This window comes from Lethenteron reissneri, chromosome 51, assembly GCF_015708825.2.
Source record: "Lethenteron reissneri isolate LAM-NWPU_2019-01 chromosome 51, ASM1570882v1, whole genome shotgun sequence".
In the NCBI taxonomy this organism is placed as follows: domain Eukaryota; kingdom Metazoa; phylum Chordata; class Hyperoartia; order Petromyzontiformes; family Petromyzontidae; genus Lethenteron; species Lethenteron reissneri.
Genome location: NC_083829.1, coordinates 9466367 through 9487250, shown reverse-complemented (window position 1 = coordinate 9487250; position 20884 = coordinate 9466367). Strand labels below are relative to the sequence as shown.

At 49.1% G+C, this 20884-nt stretch overlaps 1 protein-coding gene across 2 annotated transcripts; it reads left to right on the top strand.

Annotated features, from left to right (window-relative positions):
• Window positions 1-1582: 1582 nt before the first annotated feature.
• Window positions 1583-20504, top strand: LOC133355391 (coagulation factor VII-like). 2 transcript variants are annotated; one of them, XM_061572662.1, is made up of 11 exons: window positions 1583-1686; window positions 4823-4983; window positions 8035-8059; window positions 9663-9773; window positions 12294-12425; window positions 14657-14707; window positions 15041-15102; window positions 15504-15639; window positions 16408-16736; window positions 18206-18460; window positions 20292-20504. In XM_061572662.1, exons 1-11 carry the CDS (start codon window positions 1617-1619, stop codon window positions 20442-20444), a joined length of 1485 nt encoding a protein of 494 aa, XP_061428646.1. In that variant the 5' UTR covers window positions 1583-1616; the 3' UTR covers window positions 20445-20504. The 2 variants fall into 2 exon arrangements, with proteins under 2 accessions (XP_061428646.1, XP_061428648.1); XM_061572664.1 differs by lacking the exon at window positions 12294-12425.
• Window positions 20505-20884: the final 380 nt, after the last annotated feature.

Below are 20884 nucleotides of genomic sequence, written 5' to 3'. Positions count from 1 at the left end.
ACGGCCACCAACACTGGTGACGATTATCTGAACCGGTGCTGGGCCCTCCCCTAGGTCGACTCAGCCTCGAATGAGTACCTGGTGCGGGTGCGTAAACATCGCAACCGGGGAGACAAAGGCGGCCGGGCGTGGTGCTGGCCACCCACCCCCTCGTGTGCCGTGCCGGCCTTCATAGGACAACAAACTAAGCACCAAAAGCAGTTCTAAATCAATGCGTTTCCAACCTCGATGATTTCAAAGTTGCATAGCTCCAGCGGCTTCCTAATACCGGACGGAAGAGCGTTCCAGACGGCCGCAGAAGCGCTTCTGAAAGCGCCACGCGATGCGGTGACCGCCGTCTTTGCTCGATGACCAGCAGCCAAAAGCCGCCGCCGCTGCTGCTTCTGCGAGGATGACGAGCGGAGTGCGCGTGATGATGATTCATTCTCCTTGACGAGATCAGCGAGGGTGTGGTGGTTCATTTGTGGCAAGCGCTTTGGGGCCGTCCATAAATGACGTCACGCGATTTTGGATGATTTTTGACCCCCCCCCCTTCGTCACACGGCTTCACAAAAAGTCAGACCCCCCTCAGATATGACGTCACAAAGCTCTGCCCCCCCCCAAAAATAAAACATGCTTCAAATCGCTTTAAACTATTGTCATTGTAGTGCGTATTTAATGTGGCGCTGCACTCTGATGTTGTAGGAGAAACATTTATTAAAAAGTCCATTTAATTAAGTAGAACGTGTTGTCTGTATTTATTTAAAGTTGCGCATTTTGATCTGACATCACATGTCTGACCCCCCCCCCCCTTAGGTCCGTGACGTCATTTATGGACGGCCCCTAATGAGTGCGACCTTACAATGCAATTCGTTCAGCAACCGGTGACCAATGCAGCTCAGCGAGCACTAGACGGACACGGTCGGGTCTTGCGGTGCCCGTCACGACCACGTGCCAGAGAATGTTGTACACGATGCAGCTTGGTCATGTTTTAGCAGACGTCCCCTGTCTTAATCATCGAGCCCATGCGACACGATGATACGGCAGTGGTCGAATGTGGCTTGGGCATCCGAGTGTCTTGAGTGAGTGTCAGGTTGAGGCAGTGGACGCGTGCGCGAGCGAGTGAGTGAGCGGGCGAGAAATTAATTTGGGTTCATCTTCTTGGTCCTTTCGGTAAAGTCACGTAGAAGGGAAGTGATCAAATAATACAAATAAAACATAATAAAATAATTCTCACGACGTTTCAGACGCTGTCTCCCCGACAGACCTGGTCCTCACCTGGGGACGGCTGCTTGCGTTGTGGCCGAAACGTCGTGAGATTTATTGTATTGTTTTATTATTTATAATGTTATTACTTCCCTTCTACGTGACTTTACCGAAAGAACCAAGAAGATGAATCCCTGCAGTCACGAAAGCTTTAAATCGAAATTTAATTTGGGTTCGTTTGGAAGTGTACTCCTCCTCTGCCATTATCAGCCCCCGCGTTCTGTTTGCTTGGCTTTTTGACCCAGCTAAGCCACCATGGCCTTGGCGGGGAGGCGGGAGGAGGGCGGTGACTCTCCTCCCCCCTCGCGTCCGCTCAGCCAAAACCTCCCAACTCCAAAACAATATATAGGGTAGCAGGCCTCCATCGCGACATGTCGCTGCGTCCGTGGAAACTCCTTCTGCTTTCATCTTGCCTCCTCCTCCTCCATGCAACCACTGCAGGTATTCGCAGCGTCACCCTGTCGCTCGGAGGACGGATCGGTCCATTTCAAGCGAATGCAGCGGTGAAGTGAGACGGTGAATCACGTTGGTCTCATCAAAAACCCCGTTGTTCATTTCCCCCTTGTCATCTCGTTAAGCATGCACGGGCTACGAATGTTGAACTTCTTTGGTGCCTAAATTTCGATTTAAAGCTTTCGTGACTGCAGGGATTCATCTTCTTGGTTCTTTCGGTAAAGTCACGTAGAAGGGAAGTAATAAAATAATAAAAATAAAACATAATAAAACAATTCTCACGACGTTTTGGCCACAACGCAAGCAGCCGTCCTCAGGTGAAGAATGAGACAATGCCAAGCTAGGAGCTTATATATAAGCTGCGTGGGAGGTGGAAGAAAGAGCGCCTTAACAAAAGAATGTGCATATATGCTAAATTCCTCTTCATATGCACATTCTTTTGTTAAGGCGCTCTTTCTTCCACCTCCAACGCAGCTTATATATAAGCTCCTAGCTTGGCATTGTCTCATTCTTCACCTGAGGACGGCTGCTTGCGTTGTGGCCGAAACGTCGTGAGGATTGTTTTATTATGTTTTATTTTTATTATTTTATTACTTCCCTTCTACGTGACTTTACCGAAAGAACCAAGAAGATTCTTTGGTGCCTGTTACTCGGAGTCAAGTCAAACGTTGATTTGCTGCTCAAATTGATGCTCGTGTCTCCCGTGTAAAGCCCTGAGTCAGTAATCATATTCTTAGGTTTTTTTCGGTAAAGTCACGTAGGAAAAAAATTAAAATTAAAATTAATAAAAGTAAAATAAAAATAAAATAAAAATCACGACGTTTAGGAGGCAACACAAACTTCCGGCTTCAAATCTAGAACCCTGAGTCAGTGTTTGAAATTCCACATTCCCGTGGCGGGGTCGAGTTTCTCCATCGGACAACCATTGTTTGCATCTCCGATTGGCACGGTTGGCTACGTATGGCGCGAAAGAAGTTCCACAGACATACACTGTTGACTTTCTCCACAGTGATGCTCATGCGATGTATGCTGCTGTTATGACTTTTTGTGATATTTACTTTACGAAATATGAACTGTAAAAAAAAGCCACCGAAAATCGCAACCCAATTCTAGGAGGTACAATCCAGCGCTACAGTCATTCACGTGCAGAATGTAACGGGGACTGCCTGGTTCGCGATGGCTCTGTGTGGAGTGTGATACCAAGCTCATTGGCATTACAGTAATGATTCTAGATTTGAAGCTTTCGTGACTGCAAGGATTCATACTCTTAGGTTTTTTCGGTAAAGTCACGTAGGTAAAAAATAAAATGCAAATCATTTTTTTTTTTACCTACGTGACTTTACCGAAAAAACCTAAGAGTACTACAATAATGCTCTGTGCGCTGCTAATTTTTTGAGCTTCGGGGGTACAATTTGACTTTTTTATTGGGTGGCGGGGGAATAATTTTGGGGGAAAGATACGATGGGAGGGAATTCCGAAGTCGACCAGTGCGAGAGAAGGAGCAAGAAAGGTGTTATGACCTGCAGCGTGGTGAGTGACGTGAGTATATGGGCGAGTGAACGTGTGGGAGAGTGGGCATGTGAATTGGTGAGTGTGTAAGCGGGTTTGACAGCTCCGGTTTGACAGCAGAAGTATCACTCGGATTCAGTCGGGCGGCATTAGCTTTTCATCGACTGCACAATGCTGTGTGGAAGCTACCTGGTCTGTCGCTCCCCACGAAGCTTCGAGTCTTCTCGGCCACAGTCATGCCCTCCCTTCTCCATGCTTGTGAAACCTGGACCCCTCTAATGGAACATCTGCGCCGGTTAGAAACATTCAGGCTGGCATGCCTATGATCCATCCTGGGTTTAAACAGGCTGGATTGTGTGAGGAGCTCACAAATCCTTGAAAGATCTGGACACATTCCCATCACTGAGCTCCTCCGGCAGGCAAGGCTGCGTTGGCTGGGTCATGTAGCCCGCATGCCCAGCCACCGCACGCGATTCAACCCAAAAAAAACGAATTTTCAAGAACACGAAATTAATAGCGATTCAAAAAAACACAGTAAACACCGAATAAAAGCACACAGGCTAGTGATTAAAAAAACACCCCACCAAATGCAACCCCACAGATACAAATACCAAGTCGAGAGGCCTTTTGGAACAGATGTATTTTAAATAAGCCGAGTGCCTTGGAGGACTGAACATCTGGGATGGATGGGAATTCCATAGTTGAGGGGCCGCAACGGAAACTGCCCGGGTCACCCATTCAGCAGAGAATCCAAACTCGGCACCCAGTGAAGGGACGCGAGCACAATCAATGATGACAATATTCTCGTGGCGATGTCAACCTTGACGCCTGATTGCCGCACTTTTTTGGGGGAGATTAACTCTCCAACTTGGTTGAACGGAAACTGTCAAGTTGCCGTCTCTTCTCAAGAGAGAACGTAGCAGTGATGGTGTTACTGTTGGTCTCTCTCTCTCTCTCAGTTATTCCCAAATACAAAGCTGTAAGAAACAAAAACCCGATCACACTCAAAGGTGGATTTGTTTGTGACTGAGCCTTCTTTAACAATAATCAATTACTACTAACATAAATATTATTCATTAATATTATTATTGATACACGAACACCACTGCTGCGACTACCACCACTTTCACCATCACCACCACCATCCAAATCCACACTATCACAATCAACATCAACACCACCACTATCAATACCGCTACCACTACTGTCATCACCACCACCACCATCCAAATCCACACTACCACAATCAACATCAACACCACCACCATCAACACCGCCACCACTACTGTCATCACCACCACCATCCAAATCCACACTACCACAATCAACATCAACACCACCATCATCAATACCGCTACCACTACTGTCATCACCACCACCAACATCCAAATCCACACTACCACAATCAACATCCACACCACCACCATCAATACGACTACCACTACTGTCATCACCACCACCAACATCCAAATCCACACTACCACAATCAACACCACCACTATCAATACCGCTACCACCACTGTCACCACCACCACCACCTTCATCACCACGACCACCAACGCCAACTCCTTCACTATCATCACCATCTCCGCCACCCCCCCCCTGCCACCGCCAGTGTTCGTGTCAAGGCGGGAGGCGTCTCGACTGCTGCGAGTGCGCAGAGTCAATGACCACGGGCTGGAGGAGTTCCTCCCAGGCTCCCTGGAGCGCGAATGCATGGAGGAGCGTTGCAGCCTCGAGGAAGCCATGGAGATCTTCCCCGACAAGGAGGCGGCGGTGAGCATTGAGACTCCTCACACAAGAAAGACAAAGCTCCCCCGTATAGCCCTCTAACAGACTGTTGGGGCAAGGGCCGTTTGCGAGTAGGAGGCCCAGGACCGGTTCAGATAATCGAACTCGGGTCTCCGGGTTCGTAGCGGAGCGCGCTAACCGCTACACCACCGCTCCCCACACTCACTCTACTCAAAGCGAGCCAGGTCACAACAACAGCTGCCATTCACCACTAAGTGGCGGTGACGTCATTACGGTGCTTGTGTCAGGCTCGGTGCACCAATGAGGCCACGTGAACGTGAGGAACGCTCACTGGCAGGAGATCGCGGGACACACCCAGGTGTTATGGGTTCATTGGCTGAGGCCGGCAGCATCTGCACTGTCATCTGTTGAAGTGCGAAGGGTGATCCGGAGTCCGAGACCAGTTACGGCATTGGGCAGAGATGACCTGGAGGCAGGCCCTCTCCAACAACAGGGCCTCTCTGTAAACTCTCAACACCTGGATCTGTCCCGTGACCTTCTTGCCAGCAAGGCTTCCACACTTCACATAGCCTCAAGGTGCACCCAGCCTGGCACAAGTGCCGTGGTGACATCACCGCCGCGTAGTCGTGGCTGGTTGCCTGTTCTTGTTGTGATGTATATAACCTTGAAAGATAACCCAGCGACTTGAGTTCTATTCCAGCTCACGTTTAACGAATATCTGAACCTGTTCTGGACGTCCGCTAAGTCGACCTAGACTTAAATGACGATCTCTTGCGGTGTGCAAACATCGGCACGTGGGAGTCGGAGGTGGTCGAGTGTGGTTCTGGCCATGCCACGATGGCCTTCATAGGCGCTCCGACAACCTATGAAAAAGTAACTTCATAGATCATTCATAATCAACGTTTTTGGGTTTAGATCGCGTTATTTATAAATGTGTCGTAACCCTCCACCACCCGACACGGCCAATCAGTACAAAAGTGTCACGTTGACAAAAGAGAAATAGTTCACTGCTTTAGCCCACCGGTGTGTTGAAGCGTGAAACCACAACATTTACAATTTGAGTAGTACGACGTTTCGCTGGTAATTGCATCCAGCATCATCGGGCAATTCGCCAGAATGGTGAGGCTCTGCTCTGCCTCCCGTTCTTATATAGAGCAGCAGCAGGGTGACGTCATCATTAACTCATTAACTCATCAGGTGCAACGGATTCCTCCAGTCTAAATAAAAATGTTGATTCTGCTATAGGGGGATCTTTGTCTGTGTACGCACCATACGTGTGCATGTGTCTCGCATACACTTTGAGTAGACTGTTAATATTTCAAAGTACATCTGGATTATTGAGTTGAGCATTAACAGAGTTCAGCGATAAGCTTTCTTTGGGCACATACAGCAGAAACATTGTTTTTGTATGAAATATGTTCCAGTTGTACTCCGATAGGCATCATGCGATTAAACCGGGTTATTAAAAGTGTTGCGGGTTGATAGTCTGAGCCTGGTCACCTTGACAACAGAACGCCTTCACACATTGAAAGTTGGTTCTGCATTTAAATTTGCTAAAAAAAACAAGAACCCTCAAGAACACATTCCTGCTGCGGAGGGAGCTGGTAGGAACATTGGGTTGCTCGGTCAATGGCCAGGGTCAACGGCGGCGTGGTGTATTTCGCAAATATGCCCGACTGTGAGGGCGGGCACAAGCCGGCGTGAGTAGGTGAAACGTTGAGTTTTATAAGGGCACTACGGGGTGACCAGCCCCTTCCCACCCATCCCCACCCCACCCTCCCCACCCAGCAACTACCCACCCACCCCACCCAGCCCCTCCCCACCCTCCCCACCCAGCCCCTCCCCACCCTCCCCTCCCCACCCAGCCCCACCCTCCCCACCCAGCCCCTCCCTGCACGACGGACGGACGGACGGACAGAATAATCCCTTGTGGGCTGGTGTAACCAGGAGGTTCCTACCAGTATAATATATAACATCTGACTCAAGCGACGGCCACGACTCTCTGCGGCAATGGCAGTTCGAAAATGGTCACCCCCTGACTCTTCGTAGAGCAGAGGTGACGTCTGCGATAGCTGCTTCCGCGGGAGATGTTCTCTCACTCAGTGGTTCTCAACCTTTACACTATGAGATCTCTTTTACCAGTGGCAAAATATAGTAGTAGGTTTTTACCCTTTTAAACTGGTACAAAACTGATACCTTAATTCAAGGCATCATGTTTGCAATAACCACAACACAAGTAGTCAAAAAAGCAAACAAAAAGAAGTAACTCTGATAATGATAGTAACTCTAATAATGATATTATTATCATTATCAGAGTTACTTCTTTTTGTTTGCTTTTTTGACTACTTGTGTTGTGGTTATTGCAAACATGATGCCTTGAATAAAGGTGTCAGTTTTGTACCAGTTTAAAAGGGTGAAAACCTACGACTATGTTCTCAACCTTGTTGGGCTACTGTGTTGTACACCCCCTTGTGGAATTTTGTTTCAACCGAGTACTACCCCCCCCCCCCCGTTGCCTAACCCCAACGTGAAAAAAAATGTATGAATAATCAGCATCGATATTTTAACCAATCGTCAATTTTGTGAGGTTAATCTAACTCGCCAGTAACTGCAAGCGAATACAACTAAATTTAACTGGCGTGACGTGAATTTGTTCGTTGGCTACTCTTGGAAACCACGTTGTTTACGATCAATGAGTTTAGAAAATATATTTGATACCATATGGAATTAAATGTTGTCGTAGTTACGCTATCTTGGCAGTTTTCATACGTGATTATTCACCAAGGACTCTCATGTATGATATCATTTCACACATTTATAAATCACCTTACGTGCCTGGGACATTTCTCTTACTCACGTGGTTTTATGTATATAGACACTGCTCGGCGAGATTTCTTAATTGATTCTTTGGCTCAGAGCACGACGCCGATTGCGCAATGGGGAAGAATAACATTGGCGACAAAGGCAATTAACGTCTTGAATGTTTGAACTCTGACCTTAGTATTTCACTCGACGCGTGCGGCTGTGAGTGGTGCTGAGCTCACACGCTTGTTGGCTTGCTTGTTTGTTTTTCAGAAATCATTCTGGTACAAATACGCAGGTGAGATGCGTGTGTGTATGTGTGTGTATGTGGGGAAGGTGCTCGCTAACAGCACTTGCCCCTACAGTCTGTTAAGGCTATACGGGGGATCTTTGTCTTTGTATGTGGGGAGCGGTAGTGTAGCGGTTAGCGCGCTGCGCTAGGAACCCGGCGACACGGGTTCGATTCCCGCTCACGGCCAACACCAGTGACGATTTTCTGAACCGGTCCCGGGCCTCCCCTAGGTCGACTCAGCCTCAAATGCGTACCTGGTGCGGTGTGTAACTATCGCCGCTGGGGAGACAACGGCGGCCGGGCGTGGTGCTGGCCACCCACCCCCTTGCGTACCGTTCCGGCCTTCATAAGTGCTCGCTCACAGCACTTGCCACTACAGTCTGTCAAGGTTATATGGGGGATCTTTGTCGTTGTTTGTATGTAGTTGGCACAGTCGAGCGCAGGTGGTGCATCGGCCAGTCATCTCAGTCAGTCGACCCATGGCACCTGCTGGGTCTGTCCCGTGTCCTGCCAGCGGGCGTTCGACACTTCACGTGGCCTTAACGTGCACATAGCCTGGCACAAGCACTGTGGTGACGTCACCGCCACTTAGTGGCGAATGCCGGTTGTTGTTATTGTATGTAAAGCCCAAACATGCCATCACACACCACTTCCCTTTAATTTCAAGTAGACGGAGAAAAAAATGCCTTTTGTTATTACACGGAGAGATGGGAGGAGGAGAACTCACTGTTGCCGTATAGCAGCAGCCATCCTGACGACGATTGGCTGCTCCGTGTTCCAAAGGCAGATTTGACTCCTCGTGCCCGAGGCTCGGGTCGGACGGGTCCTCGATTCATTTTCGGAATAATTTCTTGGCGGACGGTGGCAAGATTACGACTCGTGTCACACGTTGCAATTAGGAAAGCGGCTGAGGATCTCAGGCAGCTTTTGATGGAGACGTCTGCAGCTCACTCAATGGCAACAGCGACATCACGAGACGATTTTATTAGAACACCGTGTGTTGTGCTCCTGCACCGGTGTGCCGCCAACACCTCCAAATGTCAATGTTTGAGCTTCCCAGACGTACATTTGTATTTTACCAGGTAATGCCCACTGATTCTAGATTTTAAGTTTTCGTGACTGCCCACTGCGACCCGGCATATCACAAATGATAGCCTCAACGAAGTGGCTTATCGCGTGGAAATTTATAGCAGACAAATACTCTACACGCAAGTTTCTAAATGTGGAGGGCAAAACCGGAGGAAAAAACCAACACGTGACCAGGTAAGACCCAAACAGCCACGTAGCTATGCTTTTTAAGAAGCGGCCTGGTGCATCACAAATGATAGCTCATGGAATTGGCGTTCCATGCGGACGTTTATAGCGGTAGCCAAACACTCTAAACGCGTAGCGACGTTGATTCGAAATGTGGAGGGAAAAACCGGAGGACTCTGGTGAAAAATCCACGCAACCACAGGGAGAGAGAGACACGCGAACTCCAATAATACAGCAGGCGTTAGGGTCAGTATCGAACCCACGACCTCCTGTATACCAGGCGAGGTAGCTAACATCGTGTCGGTGTTCTCGCCTCTCTCTCTCTCACGCACTCGTCCTCTGTTCTCATGTCAAGATGGAGACCAATGCGCCTCGAGCCCCTGCCACGCGGGGACGTGCAAGGACGCGCTCAACTCGTACTCGTGCGTCTGTCCAGACGGCTACCAAGGCGTCAACTGCGAGATCAGTGAGGCAGCCTTCGCTCGGCTCGATGAAACACCCCCTCCCCCACACACACACAAACACACTTTTCGTGGGGATGAGTTTACATATTCTTAGGTTTTTTCGGTAAAGTCACGTAGGTAAAAAATTAAAATTAATAAAAGTAAAATAAAAATCACGACGTTTCGGAGGCAACACAAGCTTCCGTCTTCAGGTGGAACCGTCACAGCACGATAGCTGTATAGCTGTATCAGCTGTATCAGCTATACAGCTATCGTGCTGTGATACAGCTGATACAGCTATACAGCTATCGTGCTGTGACGGTTCCACCTGAAGACGGAAGCTTGTGTTGCCTCCGAAACGTCGTGATTTTTATTTTATTTTTATTTTACTTTTATTAATTTTAATTTTTTACCTACATGACTTTACCGAAAAAACATAAGAATATAAATCCTTGCAGTCACGAAAGCTTCAAATCTAGAATGAGTTTACATGTCATTTGGTTTGTTCAAATATCTACAATAGATTCTCGATTATCCGCGTGCAGTTTATCCGATTTGCAGATTAATCGGTGCACCTGAGATTGACAAAAATGAATAACTCGTGGATTTCTCCCCTTAAGCCCAAATTAATACTCTAAAAACAGTTATACATCGTTTTTCTGGGAAATACTCTTCGGTTTTTTCGGTAAAGTCAAGTAGGGGGGAAATAAATAAATAAAGTAGAATGAAAACAACTACAATAAAATTTTATCCAATTTTTGTTGTTTTCATTCTATTATTTATTTAATTTTCCACCTACGTGCCTTTACCGAAAAAAACAAAGATTATGAATCCTTGCAGTCACGAAAACTTCAAATCTAGAATTCTGGGAAATGTGTATTGCAAGTCACGTGCTTAAACCGAATAAATATGTTGCTCCGGTTAATCCAAAACCCACGTGATCGCCTCTACAGTACAGTAGTTGCATATCTTTACAACGGTGGGCGGAGTTTTATTGATTTTGATTGGCGTGGCTCTGTTGTCATCCACTTAGTGGGCGGAGTCTTCTGCACGGAAGCAGGAAAGTGTCATCACTGAGCACGCGCATCGATCCGTCGATCGTTAATATTCCTTCTAAATCGAAGAAGTAACAATCGAAATCGTCAGTTGTGCTTCATTTGGAGTGATTTATCCGATCATTTATTTTGTGAGTTTTAATTTACTAAACTGTGCTATGGCAGAGAAACTGAAGCGTCGTGTTGTTTTCACTTTGGTTATTGGCTTAAAGATCCACGGAAAATGTATAATTTAGATTATCCATGATTTTTAAATATCCGCAGCTGTCCTCCCCGTCATTAGCGGGGAGAATCGAGTCTCCCGTATTTTAAATCGACAGCATGGTTGCTTCCTGATCATCACTCTGATTGGATGAAACCCGTGAGATGCAGCTTATTTTACAGGACATGAGACCCTTGAGTATCGCGGGCGATTCTGTTCTTGGAAAGTGCCGCGAAAGTCAAAACAGCGATGTTCAATACTTAAGCCTGACCTTAATAATGCGGTTTGGTACACGGCAACCAATAACAGACAACATCACAATTTAAATAAGTGCTGGACTTTATGCCAAATAAACTAAAGACAATTTGAGTAAACATGTACAAACCGTCGACAAAACAACATTCATATTCTTGGTTCTTTCGGTAAAGTCACGGAGATAGAAAACAAAAATTAAAAGTAAAAAAATCCGACGAAATTTCGATCGCAACACAAGCGCTCTTCTGCAGGTGAAGGTGAAGAAGACCGCGTGTGTTTCGATCGAAACGTCGTGGGCTTTTTGCTTTTAATTTAGAACCAAGAATATGAATTCCTGCAGCCACGAAAATTTTAAGTCTAAATTTAAAGCAACATTCCTAGACAATTAAGTCGCATAAATACTGTATTAAATTTCGATTTAAAGCTTTCGTGACTACAGGGATTCATCTTCTTGGTTCTTTCGGTAAAGTCACAGCGTCTTCCCGACAGACCTGTTCTTCACCTGAGGACGGCTGCTCGCGTTGTGGCCGAAACGTCGTGAGAATTATTTTATTATGTTTTATTTTTATTATTTGATTATTTCCCTTCTACGTGACTTTACCGAAAGAACCAAGAAAATACTGTATTACTTAGCGATGACGACCCAAAGCGGTTATGTGTGTTTGTTCGCAAGTGGGGAGCGGTGGCGCTACGGTTAGCGCTACGCTGCGCTCCGAACCTGCCGACCCGAGTTCGATTTCCCAGCTCACGGCCAACACCGGTGACGATTATCTGAACCGGTCCTGGGCCTCCCCTAGGTCTACTCAGCCTCAAATGAGTACCTGGTATGATGTGTAAACATCGCCACTGGCGAGACAAAGGCGGCCGAACATACTATTGCCCACCCCACTCACCCACCCCCTCGTGTGCCACGGTACCGGCATTCATAGCTGTAGCTGCTGCTCGCTCACACCACTTGCCCCAACAGCCCCTTTAAGGCTACGCGGGGGATCTTTGTCTGTGTGTTTGCCTCGGCTTTGGTGGCGTGGCAGACACGCGCACGTGCGGCTACCGGAACGGAGGCTGCGAGCACTTCTGTTCTGAGCGAGGGAACAACGCCAGCGTGCGCTGCGGTTGTGCCGAGGGCTACGCGCTCATGGACAACGGCACGTGCTCGCCACAGGGTGGGCAACCACCGCACCACCGCCACCCTCGTCTCAGAACAACAGCAACACAACAACAGCAGTAGCAGTGGCGGTGATGATGACACCACGGCGCCTGTTGCCAGGCCAGGTGCACTTTCAGTGCCACGTGGAGTTTCGAACGCCCGCTGGTAGGAGGGTCACCTGGGGCAGACCCAGGTGCCATGGGTTGACTGAGATGACTGGCCGTTGCACCACCTCGCACTCACATAGGAATATAGACAAAGATAACAAAGACAAAGATCCCCCGTGTAGCATTAACAGACTTTTGGGGCTAGTGCTGTTGGGCGATGTTTACACACCACACCAGGTACTCATTTGAGGCTGAGTCGACCTAGCGGAGGCCCATGACCGGTTCAGATAATTGTCACTGGTGTTGGTGGCTGTGAGCGGGAATCCAACTCGGGTCACCAGGTTCGTAGCGCAGCGCAGCGCAAACCGCTCTACACACCTCATACTCACATGACAACCTGCATATACACATTCATATGACAACAATGCAAAGCTCCCCCCTACGAGTGTGCCCGAGAAGTGTTCGTGACGGCGTTTGTTTGGAACGATGAAGACTCTGTACCAGGACGACCCGCGCAGAGTCTGCCGTGACAGGGAGTCCACCAGACTAGTCCTGCCAAGTGGGGCTGCCACGGTGGCCAGGGGATGTTAACTACCTCGCCTGGTGTACAGGAGATCGTGGGTTCGATCCCGACTCTGCGTGTCTCTCTCTCTCATCATCATCACGGTGGCTAGGAGATGTTAACTACCTCGCCTGGTGTACAGGAGGTCGTAGGTCCGATCCCGACCCTGACGCCTGCTGGTGTGTATTTGGAGTTTGTGTGTCTCTCTCTCTCGCTCATCATCATCACGGTGGTTAGGATATGTTGACCACCTCGCCTGGTATACAGGAGATCGTGGGTTCGATCCCGACCCTGACGCCTGCTGTATATTTGAAGTCTGCGTCTCTCTCTCTCTTTCCCCGTGGTCGCGTTAATTTTTCTCCGGATCCTCCCGGTTTTTCCCTCCACATTTCGAATCAACGTCGCCATGCGTTTAGAGTGTTTGGCAACCACTATAAACGTCCGCATGGAACGCCAATTCCTTGAGCTATCATTTGTGATGACCAGGTCGCTTCTTTAAACGAATAGCTACGTGCCTGTTTGGGCCTTACCTGGTAACGTGTTGTGGTTTTTTTGAACAACGTGAACTCTAAATTTTGATTTAAAGCTTTCGTGACTGCAGGGATTCATATCCTTGGTTCTTTCGGTAATGCAGAAACTCGTAGTTGTCGGAAACTTCCACCGACAAAACACCCTTTGCTCTCTCCAAGCCACACGCTCATCTGCTCTCTCATTCCTTCCCGAACCTTCCATTCACCATCCCCGTCTGCCACTCCTACTCCACAAAACACTTTCTTCCCTTCCTTCACCACCCTAACCGCCCTCTAACTCGTCATCCTGTTTGCCAGCCTTTTACTCCAATTGAACCTTCCCAGGCAATCCCAAGCTCTGCACGATAAATATTGCACGGTGTAGTTACATGAGCCGCACACATGCAATGTCCCTGTACTGTGTATGTCTGTGCTGTGTGTGTGCCGTGTGTGTTGTGTGTTAATGATGTGTGTCTACGCTGTGTCTGTGCTGTGTGTTAATGCTGTGTGTCTGTGCCGTGTGTGTTGTGTGTTAATGGTGTGTGTCTATGCTGTGTCTGTGCTGTGTGTCTATGCTGTGTGTCTGTGCCGTGTGTGTTGTGTGTCTGTGCTGTGAGTCTATGCTGTGTGTCTGTGCCGTGTGTGTTGTGTGTAAATGATGTGTGCCTATGCTGTGTCTGTGCTGTGTGTCTGTGCTGTGTATCTGTGCTGTGTGTGCTGTGTGTCTGTGCTGTGTGTCTGTGCCGTGTGTGTTGTGTGTAAATGATGTGTGCCTATGCTGTGTCTGTGCTGTGTGTCTGTACTGTGTATGTTTGTGCTGTGTGTGCCGTGTGTCTATGCTGTGTGTCTGTGCCGTGTGTGTTGTGTGTAAATGATGTGTGCCTATGCTGTGTCTGTGCTGTGTGTCTGTGCTGTGTGTCTGTGCCGTGTGTGTTGTGTGTTAATGATGTTTGTCTACGCTGTGTCTGTGCCGTGTGTCTATGCTGTGTGTCTGTGCCGTGTGTGTTGTGTGTTAATGATGTGTGTCTATGCGGTGTCTTTGCTGTGTGTCTGTGCTGTGCGTGGTCAGTGGAGTTTCCATGCGGACGGAGACAAAGACAAAAAGAAGCCAAGCACAGAGGTAGTGCCTTGAGGACGTGGTTGTGTTGGAAATAATGTCGATGATGGTGGTGGGGGTGATGATTGTGGTGGTGGCAATGATGTCGACGATGGTGGTGGGGGTGACGATTGTGGTGGTGGTGACGATGGTGGTGGAAGTGTGGATGGTAATGAAGGTGATGTTGGTAACGGTGGTGATGGTAACGAATGCGATGATGGTGATTCAAATGATGTCGCTATCGGTTATGGTGGTGATGATGATGATGATGTCGGTGATGACGGTGATTGAGATGCATGTTGCTCACGGTCGTGATCATGTTGGTGATGGTTGTGCGGGATGGTAACGGGCCGCCAGGTGGCGATGACCTGAGGATTGTCAATGGGTGGAGGTGTGAGCCTGGAGAATGTCCCTGGCAGGTGGGTCACGTGCACACCGACACCGCTTCGTGCACTTAACCGGGTTCTGTGGTGCTGTTGATCGGGTTGAGTTGGTGCGGTTAACAGGGCGTGGTGGTTGCGGTTGATCGGGGGTAGTGATGCAGTTGTCAGGGTTTCGGTGGTGCGGTTGATCGGGGGTAGTGGTGCAGTTGTCAGGGTTTCAGTGGTGCGGTTGATCGGGGGTAGTGATGCGGTTGACAGGAAGTGGTGGTGCGGTTGTCAGGTTGTGGTGGTGTGGTTGACATGGTTTGGTGGTGCGGTTGATCGGGGGCAGTGGTGCAGTTGTCAGGGTTTCGGTGGTGCGGCTGCTAGGGTTTGGTGGCATGGTTGTCTGTGTGTAGTGGTGCCACTGACATGGTGTGGCGGTGCGGTTGTGACAGGTGCTGCTCGTGAGCTACGAGACGGGGAAAGGCTTATGCGGAGGGGCGCTGCTGAACGACGAGTGGGTCATCACAGCCGCTCACTGCATTGTGGGAGCGAAGACCCAGGGCGGCCTGGCCAATTACGTGATCATTGGTGTGGTCACAAAACACGGGCAACTCTTGTCATTCTTTATAGACCCCAATGAGAGACCGCTCCTATATGCCCGTCATTGTCTATGAACTCTATCGGTGACCTTTGGTCTTCTTCAACTCTCATCGATGGCTGGGGATAGGTAGTTCGAGACTCTGGGGGTAGAAGAGGAGAGTGAGAAACCTCCCACGAAGTTCGTGTTGACCGGTGTCTCTGATGCCCTCTCTAGACAATGATGTTATTATACAACAAGCCTCTCATGGGGCGTTTAGACCAAGCCACGTCTTTGAGTGCCCCCCCCCTGCCCAGGGGACGAACTATAAAATTGGCGCCCCCCCCCCCCCGTTTAATCACATACCAAAATGTAATTACATGACATGTCGGCTGTGTGTGGCGGGATATATAAACTTTTAGGTTGAGGTGTAGATTTGTGCAGTAGTTTCAGGCTGCCGCGCCCACCGCAATAAGTTATAATGTAACAATTTCGATTTCAAGCTTTCGTGACTGCAGGGATTCATCTTCTTGGTTCTTTCGGTAAAGTCACGTAGAATGGAAAGAAGAAAATAATAAAAATAAAACATAATAAAAAAAGGTTTTATTTTTATTATTTTATTATTTCCATTCTACGTGACTTTACCGAAAGAACCAAGAAGATTATAATGTAACGTTGTAAGCCTCATTTTGGCGCCCCTTTACCTTGGCGCCCGGGGACATATGTACCCCCCTGCCCCCCCCAGCTACGCCTCTGCCCCCGCCCCACCCTCTATGCAGGTGAGTACGACGTGGACGTGTTGGACGGCTCGGAGCAGTATCTGCCGGTGCGGCGTGTGGTGCTGCACAAGCGGCACGTCGCCCCCTCTTCCTCCTCCTCCTCCTCCTCGTCGTCGCCGCTGCCGCCGCTGCCCGGTCCGCGCCGCCGCGACTACGACGTGGCGCTGCTGCAGCTGGCGACGCGCGCGCGCCTCGGCCCCAGCGCCGTGCCGCTTTGCCTGCCCTCGACCTCGCTGTCCGAGCAGCAGCTGCTCATGCCGGGCATCCACGGCCTCGTCAGCGGATGGGGCCGCCTCGGCGAAGGCGCGGCACGAGCTAGCGTGCTGCAGGTGCGTGCGGCGGTGGCGGTGGTGATGGTCGGTGAAGGGCTGGGACGGAAAATCGGCAAGGGCATTTGTTAACACACCGGACTAAATTTCAGGCTGTGGGCAATTGTTGTTTTTTTAATTGGCCGGTGAGGAAGAATCATTGGGGCCGACGACTATGGGACTTAATGCCAACTCAGAGGGTAAATAAGCAATGAAGCATTTAGAGGTGATAAAATATTTGTATTCATTTAATTATTCTGATCGCATTTGCAATCTCTCCACACAAACCGGGCCAGCGGACCTCGGAATGGAGCGGTCCCCCGGGCATTTGCCTGCCCAGTCCGGGCCTGGTGGTGGTGGTGGATAGTACCGGGTGGCTTTACGCGATCACAGTCAATACTGGGAGCCAGGTCGTATGTAAAGAACGACCATGAAGGATGGCACGTGATGTCGTGTGCTCGCTAATGTCACCTACACGCAACGAGTGGGGCACGGTGGTGGATAAAATGCAGCAAGTTGGCATAGTTGGGAGTTGTTATGGGTTAACCTTAGTTAATTTTAGTTAAAACCCATAACAACCGAGTCTGTCCCGTGACCTCCTGCCAGGAAGCCTCTCGAAACTTCTCCCAAGATGCACCGAGCACCTAGCTTGGCTCAAGTGCCATGGTGACATCACCGCCACTCACAACGGCGGTTATTACTGTGTAAATGTGTACGTGGAGCATGATTCCATAAACTGCAATTTTGTGATGAATAGCAATCCTACGTACATAAAACGCACACGAGAATATCGTGAGGTACAGTAGTATAGGACATCAAAAGCACTGGAATCTTTGGTGGAATAATGCATGTGTGTATAGACAAAGGTAAACCATATAGCCTTAACAGACTGTTGGGGCAAGTGCTGTTAGCGAGCACCTATGAAGGCCGGCACGGCACACGATGGGGTGGGTGGCCAGCACCACGCCCGGCCGCCTTTGTCTCCCCAGTGGCGATGTTTACACACCGCACCAGGTACTCATTTGAGGCCGAGTCGACCTAGGGGAGGCCCAGAACCGGTTCAGATAATTGCCACCGGTGTTGGCCGTGAACGGGAAATCGAGCTCGGGGCCGCCAGGTTCGAAGCGCAGCGCTGCTAACCGATTACACCACAGCTCCCCTGCATACAACAACAACCGCCATTCGCAACTAAGTGGCGGTGACGTCACCACGACGCTTGTGCCAGGCCATGTGCACCTTGAGGCCACGCGAAGTGTCGAATGCCCGCTGGCAGCAGGAGGTCACGGGACAGACCCAGCAGGTGCCACGGGTCGACTGACCGAGCTCCGTGGCTGACGCACCACCTGTGCCCCCTACTGTGCCAACTTGCGTACGCACAGGCGCACACCTGCACTCAGGCAGCCCCCATCCGCTGCGCGTGGCCGCACCTGCCTGAGCCGCGCGAGATGCCCTCCTTGACCCCTGGCTCTCGGTAACCGCGGCGCTTGCAGGCCGTGAGCGTGCCCTTCGTGCCGCACGCGGAGTGCGTCAGGGCGCTGGGCTCCGCCGTCACGCGCAACATGTTCTGCGCGGGGCGCAGCGCGGACGACGACGGTGCCGGTGGCGGCGGGAGGCTGGGCGACGCTTGCGGCGGGGATAGTGGCGGCCCCCACGCCACTCTTTACGGGGACACGTTCTTCCTGACGGGCATCGTGAGCTGGGGCGACGGGTGCGCGCGGAGCGGCAAGTATGGAGTCTACACCAAGGTGAGAGGTGGCGTGACCACGGAGGCGCGTGACCATGCGATGGCTTGCATCACACACCGAAACATGCATTGCATTTCGATTTAAAGCTTTCGTGACCGCAGGGATTCATCTTGTTGGTTCTTTCGGTAAAGTCACGTAGAATGGAAAAAATAAAATAAGATTGTTTGATTTTTTATTATTTTATTATTTCCCTTCTACGTGACTTTACCGAAAGAACCAAGAACATGCGTTGCATTATTGTTATGACGGTTCACCGAGTCTCTACACTTTTTAAGAAGGGTTCTGACCAAGGCCGTAATTACCATATATATTGGGGGGGGGGGGGGGGGATGTGTCCCCCCCCCCCCCCCAATATTCAAATATGCTAAAAATGTCCCGCCCAATATATTGCTTTAAAATTGATTTTTGTTTATATGATTGTGGTTATGGTTGTACTTTATTAAGCCCTAATCTCTGCCATTACATACAATTAAACAGGAAAAGGTTAAAAAGAGTAAAAACAGAGCAATGTAATACAATACACTATTAGACATTAAAGTAAAAAAAAAAGTCCATCCTATGTGTTACTGATTTTTTTTTATTTTAGGCAGGAAATTAGTTTTCAAATTTAGATTTTTTTTCTGGGGGGGAGGGGGAACCCAGACCCCCTGGAAGATTTGGTCCCGCCCAATGTTGACTCCATCGCTGCGGCCTTCGTTCTGACAAGTTTGTTTAAAGTCGGTTGCAGGTTGTTCCGTGTCATCCCGATCGAGTAATTATTCAGGCAGATTTTCAGCATCGGAGTCTTTGGCTGGTTGCACTGTGTATGTGTTTTTTTTGTTATGGGGGAAAAACTCGGCCTTAGTACTTAAGCTATGCCTGGTTTTTCAGCGGTGGCCACTGCCAGGGTCTACTGTTACGAAAGAGATGAACATTCCGTCTCCGCGCCAGTGCCACAAATCAACGGTGACAATCTGTCGGTGGGATCCCCGCTCCTCGATGGGGGGAGGCATGGAACTTCCTCCTGTATCGCGTGTCCCTGGAAATATCAACTCGGCAGAGGCGAGCTCCAAACTGCAGCCCGATAATTTATCATTTAGATGGCACCGCAGCCTTGCCGGGCCCAAGAGTTGGGCCACCGCAAGAACAGCACCGACCCTTCTGGTATTAGGGGCCGTCCATAAATGACGTCACGCAACTAGGGGGGGGGGGGTCAGACATTTGTGACGATGTGTGACGAGGGGGGGGGGGGTGAGAAATGTGACGTTACATCAAAATGCGCAACTTGAAATAAATATAGACAACACGTTCTACTTAATTAAATATACTTTTTAATAAATGTTTAAAAAAATAAGTCTTGAGACTTGGCAAAGCTTCCCTGGTTCAATAAAATAATAACAATACTCTATGAGATCTCCTTTACCAGTGGCAAAATACTGTATAGTAATAGGGTTTTACCCTTTTAACTGGTACAATAAAGGTGTCAGATTTTGTACCAGTTAAAAGGGTTAAAACCTATTACAATAACAATACTCTTCAGCACTGAGTCAGTCCACTGCTGCATGAAAGATTCTACACTCCGTGTAAGTCATCAGGGTGGTTTGACCATACTTCACCATGCCATGATGCATGTTCATACTTCAGTGGGCATTTGCCTGGTAGGATGCGGATGGTTTAGTGTTGTATTTGTTTGTGTTTGGGCGATTCGTTTACTTTTCTTGTACTTTGCACGACCATCGAGTTGTTGTACTGCTGTTGTAACATTCGTGCCCGCGCCTAACTGGACACCTGTGAAAAAGAGCTTCACGGCTCACCGGATTCCTCCAGCATAAATGTTCTGATTCTATCGAAGGTGTCGCGGTTTGTGCCGTGGATCCGCGAGGTGATGGGACGCCCCGAAGTGAAGGCCGCCCTCCCCTCGCCGCCCGGGGCGGACTCACGCGAGCGCAGCTCCAGCCAGGCTCCTGCTGCTGCTGGTGGTGCAACACAAGAGGGGACATCGTGACACAACAACAACAACAACATAATCATCATCTTCTTGGTTCTTTCGGTAAAGTCACGTAGAAGGGAAACAATACAATAATAAAATATAAAACAATAAAATTCTCACGACGTTTCGATTGCAACACAAGCAATCATCATCATCATCAGGTGTGAAAACCACAGTAAGAAAATTAGAAAAAAGTGCGTTTATTTCTTGCTGTGGTTTTCACACCTGATGATGATTGCTTGCGTTGCAATCGAAACGTCGTGAGAATTTTATTGTTTTATATTTTATTATTTTATTGTTCCCCTTCTACGTGACTTTACCGAAAGAACCAAGACGATGAATCCCTGCAGTCACGAACCCGTAGCTGGTTGCGCATGGGTTGGTCACCCATGCCAGGCAATAGCCAGGATCAAACCTGCTAAGCCTCTGAAATATGAGTGGGCAACATTATGGAT

Excerpts from the sequence above, each read along its gene's own strand:
- LOC133355391 (XM_061572662.1), top strand. The coding sequence starts at position 1,617 with ATGTCGCTGCGTCCGTGGAAACTCCTTCTGCTTTCATCTTGCCTCCTC. Across the intron at positions 1,687-4,822 it reads CCTCCATGCAACCACTGCAG|TGTTCGTGTCAAGGCGGGAG; the intron begins GTATTCGCAGCG and ends TGCCACCGCCAG. Across the intron at positions 8,060-9,662 it reads ATTCTGGTACAAATACGCAG|ATGGAGACCAATGCGCCTCG; the intron begins GTGAGATGCGTG and ends TCTCATGTCAAG.